General features: G+C 40.2%; 1 protein-coding gene across 2 annotated transcripts in view; it reads right to left on the bottom strand.

Moving 5' to 3' along the window:
• Nucleotides 1-1045: 1045 nt before the first annotated feature.
• The window catches only part of vps8 (VPS8 subunit of CORVET complex), a 682661-nt gene continuing 666893 nt past the window's right edge, over nt 1046-16813 (bottom strand). Inside the window, exon 47 of one of the 2 annotated variants that reach the window (XM_063051802.1) lies at nt 1046-1392. In XM_063051802.1, the coding sequence (XP_062907872.1) occupies nt 1252-1392 (141 nt within the window). In that variant the 3' untranslated portion in view covers nt 1046-1251. The remainder of the gene's footprint in view (nt 1393-16813) is intronic. The other variant, XM_063051804.1, reaches the window with a different exon arrangement.

Here is a 16813-nt window from a genome sequence, read left to right as displayed (position 1 = left end):
CTGAATAATAAAATATGAAAAAATTAAACATCATAAATTAAAAGCTAAACATAACAATTAAAAATGTTAAAAAAAATTAAGTAACACAAGCATTTAACTTTTTACACAGATCTGACAATTCAAACAAACTTAGATTTCAGCACAAAAAACAAGTTGCTGAATGAGCTCAGGTCAATCAACAGCAGGACTGATGAAGGCCTTGAACCAAAGGCCTTTTGCCTTCTCAGATGATGCTTGACCTGCTGAGCTCCTTCAGCACATTGTTTCATTTTGCATCAGGTTCCACCACCTGCAGTTTCTTGTGTGCCCTACCTTTTGTAAAGCTGAGCACCAGATACGTTCAAACAGTCATGGCTGTGTTGCTGAAGAGCTCGGTGGAGGAGCGTAGTGTTAGATTAGATAGCATCTGTCTTCCATCTCATTTCAGATTTTGGCTCATCCTAGACTTCGATATTTGATTGCTTCTGCATGCATGCCTGTCTTGTGCTGAGGTCCAATAGACTGATAACCCTCGTCTTTCAGTCAGCTCAGTTCTCTCCATTCATGTAGGAATGGAAGGAAGAGCATGCCTGCTGCTCTCCTTCCTGGTCCATCACTCACATGAAACGGGAAGATTTTAGTGTCCAATTCAGAACTGGTCTGGTTTATGCAGAATACACAAGTGCTACAATTAACATTAGCAGGTTGCGAGGAGATAAACACCAATGAGTCAACTATCCATTCTCATCCTCTCTACTATGCACACATTTTAGGTTTGGATTGTGCTGTTTTTGAGAAAATATTTCCAAGCACTGCCTAGATACGAATTTGGACTACTCGTATTATGTTCAGTTTATGTGGTTAATTGTTTAGGCACGTAGACCAAGTAACTTGAAAAATATTCTATCATGCTTGCAGTAAAAGGAGTGAACAGTGAACTTTTGTCATGAATCTTAAATATTTCCATCTTCTCTAACACTTATTCAACAATATTTTTATGGGGGGAAAACAGCACAAGATATGGTTAAGAAATCCGTGACTTTTTTCATGTGTTTCATGATAAAGTGGAAAAGTGCATTGTCTGAGTCTTTTCATAAAAACATAACCAGCACGGCAGAACAGAACATACTTTATTAATAGTAGCAATGTTATGTATGCAAGTTTTGAGAATTATGTAGGCTACTGGTATTTTTAGCCTTGGCATTAAATCTTAATGTAAAAGGTTTTAAGAAGTTTTAGGCCTTTGCGATTGTGCAAACAGCATCTGTAACGTTAATCTTCAGTGACAGGAGGTGGTGACAGACGCAACTGGAAGTTCTCATTCTGGAAAACACTATTTGCCGCTGTACCAGGACGAAGAAAGCCATGCTTGTCACCGCTTCGATTACGTGAGAGTTCTGTGAGAATTGCAAGCTGCAAGAAACAAAGAAAAGAACATTTATAGATGCTGGATGTTCTGTTTAGTTATGAGTTAATACAATTCAAAGAAGTGATAGAAGTAAATAGTAAGGCTCACTACTTCTGTTCTTGAACAGAGAGACTCAATATTACATGAAGAAATAAGAGAAAATCTGCAGATGTTGGAAATCCAAGCAACACACACAAAATGCAGGAAGAACTGATGAAGGGTTTCGGCCCAAAATATCGACTGTTTAGTCTTTTCCATAGATGCCACCTGGCCTGCCGAGTTCCTCCAGCATTTTGTCTGTGTGTGTTGCTTACATGAAGAAAGCTTTTTGTGCTCCAAAATGATGGATGATCAATTTTTGTAATCACTGTCATCGTCAAGAACTTAAGAACAGTGGTAGTGTAGGAAATAGACTCCCTGTCTACAATATACCTTATGCAATTACACAAATCAAACTCACTCCAAAATGTCACTGAATGACCATTTAAGATCCTTTAATGTCACTTCCTGTAAACGAGTGTAAGGAAAATGAAATAATTGTTATTGCAGATCCGATATAGCAAGAAAAAACACAAAAGATAAAGAACACGATAATAGAAAACACACAGTAAATATAAATACATAAGACAGCTTATATACATAGATTGATTGTATGTCCATAAAATAACACTAGGCTATGTATAAGGTGACTGACAGGAAATAATAAAGTAGAGGCGGTGTTAGTCAATGGAGATGTAGATGAGCCTTACAGCTTGGGGAAAGTAACTGTTTTTGAGCCTGGTATTCATGGCGCGGATGCCACTTAACTTCCTCCCTAACTGAAATGAGACCAATTGTCTATGATCAGAGTGCATGGGACCCTTCATGAAGTTACTGGCCCTTTTCCAGCATCTTTCTATTTTTGTTTTGTTTCACTGCGACTTGCCTATCCCAGGCGTGCAACGCACTGGCTTCATGACTCATTGCCAAGATAGGACTGCCGAGTCTTTCAAAGGCAGAGGAGATGGCCTATCTTTTATGATTAATTCCTTGAAGTACACAAACGTGGTGGTTTTGTCCCAGTCCTGCTCATCCGGCCTGCAGTATCTAGTGATTAAGTATCGTCCATTTTATCTGCTGCGGGAGTTTTCAGCCATTGTCTTGGAAGCGGTGTACATTCCACCTCAGGCCTGTGTCAAACAGACTATATGAATTGAGTAAAGTAATCAACAGGCCTGAAATAGTGCACTGATACCTTCCCCATCTTTTTGGTGGGTTTTAACCTGGCCAGCTTGAAAAAGTCTCTAATTCAGTTCACCTTCAAGTTTAATAGTCATTCAACCATACATTAATACCCATGAATAAAGCCAAACGAAACAGCGTTACTCTGGGGCCAAGGTGCAAATCACAGTGCCAACAGTCATACACAGCACAAGGCACGCAGACCACATATACGATAGCAAGCACATATATCAGTAAAAATACAGTCACACAAAAAAATATACATTGCAAGGCCCTGAGTCCATGAATGTTGCAGGAGTCTGCAGTTGAACATAATACAGCTTGTCTTTTGCTAAGTGAACACTGGGGGGCAGCACGAAATCCAGCTTGGACACAGTGCCACACCGCCTCCGATACAGCACAATAACTGCGACATCTCTCTTCTGGGCGGCTGCAAAAGGGCAGTACTGTGGCTTTAGGCTTCGACCTTGTGACAACTGAGGCTATTATCACCAACATATCACTTGTTGAACCAGAGGAACCAGCACACTGAACCACTGTTATACTACCATCAAGAACGCTTACCGTGCCATCCCATGCCCACACTTTGGAAAGTCAGATTACCTGGTTGTACTTCTACTCCTTGAGAATAGGCAGTGATTGAAGACTGCAATACCAGTAGAGAGAAACAAGAAGGTATGGACAAGGGACATGCAGGAGGGCTTACAGGATTGCTTTGAGTCAGTGAACTGGACAGTATTCAGGGATTCATCTCTAAGTCTGAATGAATACACTACAGTTGTCATGGACCTCATTTAAATCTGTGTGGATGAGTGTGTGTCTACCAGAACATATCGTACATACTAGAATCAAAATCCATGCATGAACCAGGAGATTCGTAGTCTGTTGAGGGCTAGCTCTGTGCATTCAAGTCTGGTGACCCAGGACTACACAAGAAGGCCAGGTACAATTTATGGAAGGCTATCTCAAGAGCAAAGGAACAATTCCGATTGAGGTTAAAGGTGGAATTGGATGCACGTCAACTCTAGCAGAGATTGCAGGCCATTACTTCCTACAAAGTGAAACTCAACTTCATGAATAGTAGTGATGTTTCAGTCTCAGATGAGCTCAACGCCTTTTATACACGCCTTGAAAGGGAGAATAAAACTACATCCCTGCTGCATCCTGTTAACCTGTGATCTTCTCTGAGGTCGTCATCAGGACATCTTTCAAGAGGATGAACTCTTGCAAGGTGACAGTGTATCTGGTAGGGTTCTGAAAACTAGTTCTAACTAATAAGTCAAACACGAGGAAATCTGCAGATGCTGGAAATTCAAGCAACACACACAAAAAATGCTGGTGAACGCAGCAGGCCAGGCAGCATCTATAGGAAGAGGTACAGTCGACGTTTCGGGCCAAGACCCTGCGTCCTGATGAAGGGTCTCGGCCCGAAAAGTCAACAGTACCTTTTCCTATAGATGCTGCCTGGCCTGTTGCGTTCACCAGCATTTTTGTGAGTGTGTGTGGCTAACTAACAAGTGGGTGTTTTCAAAGGTATTTTTAATCTTTCATTGCTACAGTCAGAAGTTCCCACCTGCTTCAAGTGGGTAACAATCATACCAGTGTCCAAGAAGAGCAGGATGAGCTACCTTAACGACTGTCATCCAGTAGCACTCTCATCTACAGTTATGAAGTGCTCTCAGAGACTGATTATGACTAGAATCAACTCCTGCCTAAGAACAGTCTTCCATCGACTGCAACTGGCCTATTGCCACAATGAGTGGATGCGATCTCATTGGCTTTTCATGCGTCCTTGAACCACCTGGTCAACACTATTATTTATTCAAGCTGCTGTTCATTAACTACAGCTCATTGTTTAACACGATTATTCCTACAGTTCTGATCAAAAACCTCCAAAGCCTGGACCTCTATACCTCCCTTTGCAAATGGATCTTCGACTTCCTCACCAGAAGACTGCAGTCTGTATAGATCAGAAATAACATCTCCATCTTGCTGATAATCAACACTGGTGTACCACAAGAAGATGTGTGCTTAGCTCACTGCTGTCCTCTTGACACCCATTACTGTGTGGCTACGCACAGCTCAAATGCTATCAATAAATTTGCTGATGACACAGAATATTGGCAGAATTTCAGATGGTGACAAGAATGCCTACAGCAGCGAGACAGGTCAGCTGGCTGAGTGGGGTCTCAACAACAATATTGCACTTGTCAGTAAAACCAAAGGATTAATTGTGGACTTCAGAAAAGGTAAGATGATGAAACACACACCAGTCTTCATCAAGGGATAGGTACTGGAAAGGGTGAACAATATCAAGTTCTTGGCTTTCAACATCTCTGAGGTCTATCTTGAGCCTAACATATCAATGCAGTTACAAAGAAGGCATGGCAGCAGGTATATTACATTAAGACTTCAAGGACATTTGGTATGTCACCAAAACCATTCACAAATCTTTACAGATGTACCATGGAGAGCATTCTAACTGGCTACATCACTGTCTGGTATGGGTGAGGGGGGCACTGCACAGGGTCAAAATAAACTACAGCAAGTTGTAAACTCAGTCAGCTCTATCATGGGCAATTGCCTCCCCAACATCCAAGACATCTTCAAGGAGTGATGCCTCAAAAAGGCGGCATCCATTATTAAGGACCCCCATCACTCAGGTCATGCCCTATTTTCATTGCTAGCATCAGGGAGTAAGTACGGGAGCTTGAAGACACACACTTAATGATTCATGAGTAGCGTCTTCCCTTCTGCCATCAGATTTCTGAATGAATATTGAAACCGTGAACACTAACTCACTTTTTCTTCTCTTTTTCACTACGTATGTAATTTAACTTTTTAATCCATATATATATATATATACATACACACACACCTTGCACTGTAATTTGGTTTCTATTATTATGTTTTGCAATGTACTTCTGCCGCATAACAACAAATTTTATGACTTATGCCAGTGATATTAAACTTGGTTCTGATTCTAATATATCCTTCATGATGAGTAGGCTGGTGCCAGGGATGCATTGGGCAGTTTTGATTTCCATTTGTAGTGCAGCTTCTGTACGAAGTAGTGATGTAGCTTGTTAGGATGCTCTCTATTTTGCATCAAAAACCATGGATGTCTGAATGCTCTTCATACAGACCAATTTCTTTACTTAATGTTGATACTAAAATCTTATCTAAAGTTCTGGCCCATAGAATTGGAAGTATTTTACCTTCTATCATTTCTGAAGATCAGATGGGATTTATTAAAAATCGATATTCCCACTTTAATATTTGTCGTTTACTAAACATTGTTTATTCCCCTTCTAAGGAGATATCGGAATGTGTGATTTCTTTGGACGCTGAGAAGGCTTTTGATAGGGTTGAATGGAATTATTTATTTAAAACTTTAGAAAAATTTAATTTTGGGCCCGATTTTATTCAATGGATTAAATTACTTTATTTATCTCCTTCTGCCAGGGTCCTTACCAATTTTCAGTATTCCAAACTTTTTAAACTTCAACGTGGAACTAGACAAGGTTGTCCCTTGAGTCCTCTGTTCTTTAATTTGGTGTTAGAACCCTTAGCCATTGCTTTCGGAGAATCTAATGATATTACTGGTATTTTAAGGAAAGGGACTGTTCATAAAGTCTCGCTTTATGCTGATAACCTACTGCTTTTCATTTCTAATGTCAAGACTTCATTACCTCCTGTGCTTTCCTTACTTCCTTATTTTAGTTAGTTTTCAGGATACTGTTACGTACCCCGTAACTGGGTTGCCAAACCAGTAGAAATGGATCACTCGGTTGGAGTCTGGATTACTAGAACTAAGAAAGTTTTATTAAAGAAACAAGCAACACAGTACTCTAATCAAAAGGATAATGAATGCAACAGTTCAGCAATGATGAACATACATGTACACAGAATTAAGATAACAGGATCAATCAAGCTCTATCGTTGTCTAGGGGTAAATGACCAGTTTCAAAGTGACGCAAAGTTCAGTTCAATTTAGTTCAGTTCAGTTCGCAGTAATCGCTGCCGTGGGAGATGGACAGTGTGGGGGAAGGAGAGAGAGAGCAAAAACAAATGAATATTCAAGGCTTCCACACAGACCTTCGCAGTCAGCTTTTGGGCGAGTCCTTTGTGATGTCATCTGAGGTCACCGACCGTGACCCCTCCGTTTCCAGATACGATCGTTTCCTTGCGGTGAACCCGGCACCCAGGCAAGGGTGGACACACACCAGGTTCCCGCCGATCGTGCCTCTCCACCCCGTGCGTCTATGGCCCGGTACTTTCCACCGACTTGTGAGAGACGCACCACTTCCAGGGTCTTGTTACCTCGGGTGTCGTGTGTGTCCTTCCTTAGCGAACCTGTCCCTTTTTATCCCCCTGCTGGGGTATCGCCTGTCCATCAATTCAAACAGTTCGGGGTTCAAAGGGGGAGCCGATCTTGACAGCTCTCCTTCCGTTAAACTCTCCCGTCCCTTCATTAACATCTCCAAATGCTGCTCCATTGTTTTCCTTATCTCTCTCTCTCCTGAAGACAGGTGGCAGACCAACTGCTGATTCCACTGGTGCCAGCACAGGACAGATACATCTTAATCTATGTGTATTCTTGTCACAATACAAACTGAATTTACATAAGAGTGAACTTTTTCCTCTGAATAACCTCTTATTAATTAATACTAACTTTCTTTTTAAAATTGTAAGAAATCAATTTATCTATTTGGGTGTAACAATTACTAAGAATTATACATACGTATTTAATGAAAATTTTCTTACCTTACCTTAAAAAGGACATTATCAACCTGGTCACCTTTTTCGTTATCCTTGATTGGCCAAATTAACTGTATTAAAATGAATATTTTACCTAAATTTATATACCTGTTTCAGGCATTACCTGTTTTTATTCCTAAATCTTTTTTTGATTCTCTTGATTCTATTATATCTTCTTGTATATGGAAAATCAAACGTTCTCGACTAAATAAAGTTCATCTTCAAAAATCTAAGAAGAATGGAGGTTTAGCTTTACCAAATTTTAGGTTTTATTATTGGGCAGTCAATATACAAAATCTTACGTCTTGGACATATTATATTAACTGTGGGGACTGTCTGATGTGGGTTTCTTTAGAAGTTAACTCTGTTAATAAATGTTCTATTATTTCTCTTCTCAGATCTTCATTTCTTTAATCTTTTAGCGAACCAACTGAAAATTTGGTAGTTAGATATACTTTGAGGATCTGGGTACAATTTAGGAAACTCTGGTTTATTGAGATTTTCTTTGTCTAGTCCCATTTGTTCTAACTATTTTTTTAAACCTTCAATGACTGATTCAGTTTTTAAAGAATGGGATAGATTGGGTATTAAATGATTCCAGGATTTGTTTGAGAAGGAAGTCTTCTTTCCTCTGAGCAATTGTCAGTTAAATATAGTTTACCCAAAACTCACCTTTTTCATTATTTACAAATTAGAGACTTTTTGCGCTCTCAATTATATACATTTCCTATAAGTTCCGATAAGGACTTATTAGATGTAATTTTTAATTTGAAACCTTTTTATAATGGTTCAATTTCCAATATTTATGGTATGCTGTTAGGAATAAGAAATGTTCCTATGGACAAAAGTAAAAATTTTTGGGAACAAGATTTACAGACTGAGGAAACTTGGAATGAAATTTTTAAATTGGTGAACTCTTCATCGTTATGTGCCTGTAATTCCCTATTACAATTTGAAGTGATTCATAGGGCTCACATGTCTAAAGATATACTATCTTGTTTTTATTCGGATATATCTCCTTTCTGCGACAGATGATAAGATGGAGAAGCTTCATTAATTCACATTTTAGACATGTCCGAGCCTTGAAAGATATTGGAAGGAAGTATTTCAAACCTTCTCGGTACTCTTCAAGGTAAATTTTAAGCCTAACCCTTTGACCGCACTATTTGATATTGCTGGAGGAAAAGTCTTCATTTCGGAGACACCTGATTTACATATTTTGGCTTTTATTTCTCTTATAGCTAGGAGGGCTCTTTTGCTTAAATGGAAGGATGCTGCTCCGCCTACTCATGCTCAATGGTCACGTGATGTTATGTCATGCTTAAATTTAGAGAAGATCCGTTGTTCAGTTTTTGAATCTAGCCAAGACTTTTATACATTGTGGGGACCATTTCTGAGTTCTTTTCAAAGCCTTTGATTTGTTGTTAAAGTACAAATGGTGACTAATAATATATTTTACTACATGATAAGGGTCTTTTCTCCCCTTTTTACTTGTTTGTCCTAACAGCTCTGACTTTGGTAGTGGGTTTAGATTTTTTTCTGTATTATAAAATTATGATATTACGATTTTACTTAATTTTCCTATGAAGGAGTTTTGTGATTGTAATTGTATTTTAATATAATGTATTTGGTACTTTTTTTTTCTTTTACATAGACATAGAACATAGAATAGTACAGCACAGTACAGGCCCTTTGACCCACAATGTTGTGCTGACCCTCAAACCCTGCCTCCCATATAAGCCTCCACCTTAAATTCCTCCATATACCTGTCTAGTAGTCTCTTAAATTTCACGAGTGTATCTGCCTCCACCACTGACTCAGGCAGTGCATTCCACGCACCAACCACTCTCTGAGTAAAAAACCTTCCTCTAATAACCCCCTTGAACTTCCCACCCCTTACCTTAAAGCCATGTCCTCTTGTATTGGGCAGTGGTGCGCTGGGGAAGAGGCGCTGGCTATCCACTCTATCTATTCCTCTTATTATCTTGTACACCTCTATCATGTCTCCTCTAATCCTCCTTCTCTCCAAAGAGCAAAGCCCTAGCTCCCTTAATATCTGATCATAATGCATACTTTCTAAACCAGGCAGCATCTTGATAAATCTCCTCTGTACCCTTTCCAATGCTTCCACATCCTTCCTATAGTGAGGTGACCAGAACTGGACACAGTACTCCAAGTGTGGCCTAACCAGAGTTTTATAGAGCTGCATCATTACATGGCGACTCTTAAACTCTCTCTCTCGACTTATGAAAGCTAACACCCCATTAGCTTTCTTAACTACCCTGTCCACCTTTTGACATAATATATAGCTTCTTGTACTCTGTATTCTTCCAAGCAGAAACTAATAAAAAATATTGAAAGAGAAGAGCATAAGTAATAGGAGCAGCAGTAGGCCATCTTGCCTGCTCCACCATTCAATAAGATCATGGCTGACCTGACCATAGACTCATCTCCACCTACTTACCTTTTCCCCATAATCCTTAATTCCCCTAAAATACATTGAGGATTGTTATTAGACAGGTGTTCCTGATTTCTTTTTTGTGCATAGGCCGTCCTTGCCCTCTTGATGCATAACATGAGGTTTTTCTGGCTGATCTGAGAGCTGTTCTGTCATTGGACTTGAAGTCAACATCCTGGAGTTTTAGTAGGGAGTGCACCGCTGTGTCCCACTAGGGCTTCTGGTTGGGCTGTGGGACGACCATTCTTGAGGTACCAACGTCGTCTACTTACTGATAACAGATGAGTCATATTTTTTGAGGTCTGTGGCGGCCTACTTGAACATCTTCCAGTTGGTCCATTCAAAACAATCCTGAAGCATACAGGTTGCCTCATTAGGCCATACAGTGATGATCCTCTTGACTGATTACTCTATGCAGTTTCAGCAGTGGTTGGTATGCTGGGATTAACATTATAGAGACATGGTCTGAGAGGCCAGGATGAGGATGTGGGATGGCTTTGTAAGCACCGTATCTGTTTAAATAAACATGGCCCTGTCTATTTGTTCCCCTAGTGGCTGTGGTGACATGTTGGTGGAATTTGGATAAAATGTCCTGCAGTTTAACATGACTGAAGCTTCCTGCGATTATGAAGACACCGTCCAGATGCTTGTTTTGTAGAGAGCTCTTGATACTGTACAGCTCTCCTAGAGCATCCTTGGTGTTGGTTCTCAGGGGAATGGAGACAGTGATAAACACAACAGTAAACTCCCTGAACAGGTAACATGGCTGGCATTTAATTGTACGATGCTCAATTTCCCCAGAACAGTGGCTGCTAACTACAGTTAAGTTTGTGCAACAACCTTTGCACAAACAGATTCCATCTTCTTTGGAATTCCCTGACAGAGAGTTAAAACTTGTGTTGAACAGAGACATCTGTCGAGTTGAAATGCTGAGTCGATCATATTGCTGTTTAGCCACGTTTCAGTGAAAACCAGAATGCAGCAGTTACTCAACTCTTTCTGTGCATTCATTCTCAGTCTCACTGTCTATTTTATTATCTAGCTAGCGGATGCTGGCCAGGAAGATTGATGGTACTGCCAGTCTGGTTGGGTTAGCTCTCAGCCTAGCTACTGCCCTGGCTCTGTTGCTACGTTTCTGCTTCCTCTCTGACGACTGCATCTACTACTTCCTCAGCTGAGCTGCTTAGGCCAGGTTACTGGTGCCGGGTCTGGAATCCGTAGAATCCCTTTCCCATTGAGCACCGCTATTAACTCTGCTGCTGGTAGATTAAATGTAATTTCGCTTAAGTGTTCAGCAGTGCTGCATTCGCTGAGCTTTGGATAACTGAAATCCCTAACAAGAAACTTTGAAACACCATCTAAGAATTTAAAGATAGCACCATTATTGGGAGCCAGAGTAGCTGCTGAGTTCCTGTGCATCTTTAACATTACATACAATGAGATACGAGAACGAGAATAAGATAGAAGGCATTCCTGAGTTTCCCACCTTGCTCCTTTCCTCAAATACTAGTCCCACAAAACTTAGAACTGGCTCTTTGTCATGACTTTTCCCAAAGCTTCAAAAGAAAAGGTATTAAAGCTATGCAGGATGCATCAGGCAGATCACTGAGACATTGCTAAGGATGGAAACATTTGAGGAAACCTGGAGTCACAGACTATTGCAGCTGGACTAAAGGACAACAGAAGAGAAGCAAAAGAGTTTGTTGTTGGCAAGTCCAGCATAATAGGCCATCAGTTTAAAATTATACAGATGAAAATAAAGTATCTCAATATTGTCCTTAAACATGAACAGTTTCTCCTTCCAATTAATGTTTTACCTGCTGAGTACATCCAGGAATTTCGGTTTCTTTTCCTTTATTTGGTAAGGAATGTTTTACCTGAGAAACAGTTGAGGTAGAAGAAAATTTTCTAATGAAAAATTTGAATAATCCTAGGAAAATTATAAGTTATCAATACCCATGATCTCAACATAGAGATGAAAGTCACCAATAAAAAAACCGTGAATGTTGGAATATTGAAAAGAAAGCTCCTGGAAATACTCAGCAGGTCAGGCAGTACTACTGTAAAGAGAAAGAGAGTTAATATTTCAAGCTGAATACTTCATAAGTAGCAAAGAAGGAAAACTAATTGATCTGCCAGACAGATCATGTCATTTTTAATTACACTGAAGTAGTAAAAAGAAAAGAGAAATCAGAATTTAGTATTAGAAGAGACAACAAAGTGTAAGGGCCACATCATGATAGACTGAGAAATGAAGAGTTCAAGAGTTCATTCTTGAATGTATGAGAAATCCATTTCAGAGTTCGATAGTGGTGAGATAGAAGCTATCTGAGACTGGTGGTTCATGCCCTCAGGCTTTTGTATCTACTGGCCGACTGGAGAGGGTACAGAATAAATGGGTTCCTTGATTATGTTGGCTGTTTCCCCAAGGCAGCGGTAGATGTAGATGGTTAATGAGGTAGGAGCTAGTTTGCACGATGGGCTGAGCTGCATTCACAACTCTATGCAATTTCTTGTGGACCTCAGTAGAGCAGTTGCCATTCAGCTGTAATGCATCCAGATGTGATACTTTCTCTGGTGCATCTATAACAGATGAACTATTCAAGTTGCCTAGCGGGAGGTAGTCCCACTTGCCTGGATTGGCACGTATTCTTCCAAACCACTCCTATCCATATACCTGTTCAAATGCCCTTTAAACATTGTAATTTATCACTTCCTCTGGTAGCTCATTCCAAAAACCAGCTACCCGCATATTGAAAAACTTGCCCCTAAGGTTCCTTTAAATCTTTCCTCTCTCACCTTAAATCTATGCCCTCTTGTTTTAGATTCCCCTACCTTGGAGAAAAGACCGTGATCATTCACCTGATCAATGCTACTTTTTAATTTATATTCCTTTACAAGGTCACTATCACTCCAGAGAAAAGACCAGCCTCTCGAAATAACTCAAGCCCTCCAGTTCCAGTAAAGTCCTTGTGAATCTCTTCTGCATCCTTTCCAGTTTAGTGACATTCTTCCTGTAGGTAAATGACCAAAGTGTCAATAATACTCCTAGTGTCGTCTCACCAATGTCTTGCGCAGTTCTAACATGAGGTCATCTAAAGCTTTTACCCTTATCCTTTGTCCTCTGACTTTATTCACCTCTGATAAGGGGAAAAAGCACTTGATGTGTACACCTGCTATATACCTTATAATTTTAAATAACTATTAAGTCCCCTCAATCTCCTCTGCTCTAGGGGGGTTCAGAAGACTCAACCTCTGAACACAAGAGATTCTGCAGATGCTGGAAATCCTGAGCAACATACACAAAATGCCAGAGAAACTCAGCAGATCAGGCAGCATCTATGGAAATGAATGAACAGTCCAAGTTTCGGGTCAAGATCCTTCATCAGGACTGGAAAGGAAGGGGGAAGATGCCAGAATAAAAAAGTGGGAGCAGGGGAAGGAAGACAAGCTAGAAGGTGGGTGGGAAAGGTAAAAGGGCTGGAGAAGAAGGAATCTGATCGGAAGGGGGAATGGACCATGGGAGAAAGGGAAGAAGGAGGAGCACCAGGAGGTGGTGATAAGCGAGTGAGGAGAAGACAGAAGAGGCCAGAGTTGGGGATAGAAGAGGAGGGAAGGTGGAGGGGAAAAGAAAAAAATGGCAAAAAAACTGGAAGGAGAAATCAATGTTGATGCCACCAGGTTGGAAACTAGGACCTTATTATTCATGATGTACGTCTTAGCCTCATTAGTACTCCCAAAATCTTACACCTTACATTCATCTGAATTAGACGTCACCTGCCATTTCTCGGCCCATTTTACCAATACATCAATATCACGCTATAGCTGAAGACTACACTCAATATAAAGGAAAGCAATAAATGAAAGTCAATAAAAGTTAGTGTGAATGTGTGTTAGATCACTTAAGACATAGATAAAATATGCCAAGGAAATATATCATGGCATCATTGTACATTCTTAGAATATGATGTATGTGGCTGAGTACCATAGGTGCAACATTTTTTTTATTAAGAAAGGCATTACTGAATGCAGATAGAACATATAACAATAATGTGTATAGTTTCTTTATACGAGTAAGAAGTTGTTGGATTGGAAATTCCTGCTGAAATAATTGCAGGTCTAATGGCACAGAGAGAGATACCTCATGTAGAGTATTGCAAATCCCATAACCATTTGAGCAATTTATGCTGCTCCAGTGTTATCCTTGTTGAAAAAGGCTAATTGCTGTCAACTTCACTGTTTCATTAAATACTCACTTTTGTATGTCCTTTGCTCAATACAATCAGAACATTTGAACTGCAGTTTCACAGTGCAGGTGTTCTTTTACTCCAGAAGTAAGTTTCCGCATTATATCTAAGTATCTCCAGTCCAGAAATGGAGAACTTTACAATATTCAGTTTCTACATTTCAAATTGCTTTTTGATTTTAATGTTTTTATCTCTCTCTTTTCTTTCTGTACTTAAACCTAACTAACTTTGCTTTTGGGCTTCTGCTATCTTTTAATCTTACTTCTTAATGGGGAGCCTTAGATCTGTCATTCGCTAAGGTCCGAGATGGGCTGATGGAATTCTAAAAATTTGAATAATTCTTGGAAAATTGTAAGTTATCAATATCCATGATCTCATCATAGAGATGAAAGTCACCAATAAAAAAACCCGTGAATGTTGGAATGTTGAAACAAAAAGCTCCTGGAAATACTCAGCAGGTCAGGCAGCACTTCTGTAAACAGAAAGAGAGTTAATATTTCAGGCTGAATACTTCAGAGGAAGTAGCAAAGAAGGAAAACCAATTGATCATGTCATTTTTAATTACACTGAGGTAGTAAAAAGAAAATAGAAATCAGAATTTAGTATTAGAAGAGACAACAAAATATAAGGGCCACATCGTGATCGTGATAGACTGAGAAATGAAGAGTTCAAAAGTTCATTCTTGAATGTATGAGAAATCCATTTCAGAGTTTGATAGTGGTGAGATAGAAGCTATCTGAGACTGGTGGTTCATGCCCTCAGGCTTTTGTATCTGCTGGCTGACCAGAGAGGGAAGAGAATAAATGGGTTTCTACATTAACTTGCACTTCCAGTAGGTCTAGGATATGTTTGCCGCAGCTTGGGATTTAGGGGGCCATGACAGAAGTCTGGTACTGCTTAAAACTGGGGGGAAAATCTAACACTTTATACTTCTGAGTGTGCTAATTTCCTTGGGCATTTTGAGATAAACGAAAAGGAAGCGTGGGGTTTCTTAAAGAATGTTAAGGTGGATAAGCTTCCAGAGGCTGAATGGAATAAACCCCAGGTTACTGAGAGAATCAAGAAAGGAGATTGTTGGGGCCTTGACCAAAATCTCCATGTCCTCTCTAACCATAAGCAAGCTCCCAGAGTAATTAAGTGCTTTGAGAGGTTGGTTATAGCTAGAAAAAACGCTTGCCTAAGCAAGGACCTCAACCCACTGTAATTTCCCTATCAACACAATAGGTCATTAGCTCTCCATGCAGCCTTGGATCATCTGGACAATACTAATACTTACATCAGGCTGCTGTTTATTGACTATAGGTCAGCATTTAACACAATCATTCCTACAGTACTGATCAAAGATCTCCAAAGCCTGGGCCTCTGTACCTTCCTTTGCAAATGGATCCTCAACCTCTGCTCCAGAAGACAACAGTCTGTGTGGATCAGAAATAACTTCTCCACCTTGCTGATAATCAACACAGATGCACCACAAGGATGTGCGCTTAGCTCACTGCTGTCCTCTCAACGTCCATGACTCTGTGGCTACACACAGCTCAAAAGCCATCTATAAATTCGCTGATGACACAACTATTGTTGGCAGATGGTGACAAGAAGGCGTACGGTAGCAAGATAGATGAACTGGCTGAGTGGTGTCTCAACAACAACATAGCACTGAACGTCAGTAAAACCAAAGCATTGATTGTGGACTTCAAAAAGGGTAAGACGGGGGCTCACACACCAGTCTCAGAGGGATTAGAAGTGGGAAGTGTCAGCAATTTCAAGCTCCTGGGTGTCAACATTGCTGAGGATCTATCCTAGACCCAACATATCAATGCAGTTCCAAAGAAGGCATGGCAGCAGCCATATTTCATTAGGAGTTTGAGGAGATCTGGTATGTCACCATAGACACTCGCAAATTTCTACAGGTGTACTGTGGAGAGCATTCAAGCTGGCTGCATCACTGTCTGGCTTTGAGGGTCTACTGCACAGGATCCAAGTAAGCTTCAGAAGGTTGTAAACTCAGTCAGCTCTATCATGGGCACTAGCCTCCCCAGCATCCAGGATATCTTCGAAGTGGCGTCCATCATTAAGTACCCCCACCACCCAGGACACACCTTCTTCTCATTGTTACCAACAGAGAGAAGGTAAAGGAGCCTGAAGACACACACTCAACGATTCAGGAATAGCTTCTTCCTCTCTGCCATCAGATTTCTGAATGGACATTGAACCTATGAACACTACCTTACTACTTTCTTTTTCTTTTTTTGCACTACTTATTTAATTTCCTGCAATGTACTGCCGCTGCATTACATCAAAATTCTGACTGGCTGTTGTTGCACTGTTCAAGAAGGGAAACTATAGTCTCATCTCACTGGTTGAGAAGTTACTGGAGAGGATTCTTAGAGATTAAATTTATGAGGAATTAGAAAATCATGGCCTAATTAGGGGTAGTCAACATGGCATTTTACAAGCCAATCTGTGCCTATTAACTTCATTGAGTTTTTTGAGGAGGTGACATGGTGATTGGAGGTAGACCTTATAGAAGTTACTGGCGTAGATTTTAGAAAGGTGCTTTGACAGGATTCTTAAATGGAGGCTCATCCAGAAAATTAATGTGCATGGAATCCACAGTAAATTGGCTGCTTGGATTCAGAATTGGCCTGCCCTTACAATTCAGAAGGTAGTGGTCGATGGGATGTTTTCTGGCTGAGAACTGTGACCAGTGGTGTTCTGCAAAGATCCATAATGTTTGTGCTA

Source organism: Mobula hypostoma, chromosome 6 (assembly GCF_963921235.1).
Source record: "Mobula hypostoma chromosome 6, sMobHyp1.1, whole genome shotgun sequence".
Classification (NCBI taxonomy): Eukaryota; Metazoa; Chordata; class Chondrichthyes; order Myliobatiformes; family Myliobatidae; genus Mobula; species Mobula hypostoma.
This window is presented reverse-complemented; position numbering and strand designations above follow the sequence as displayed.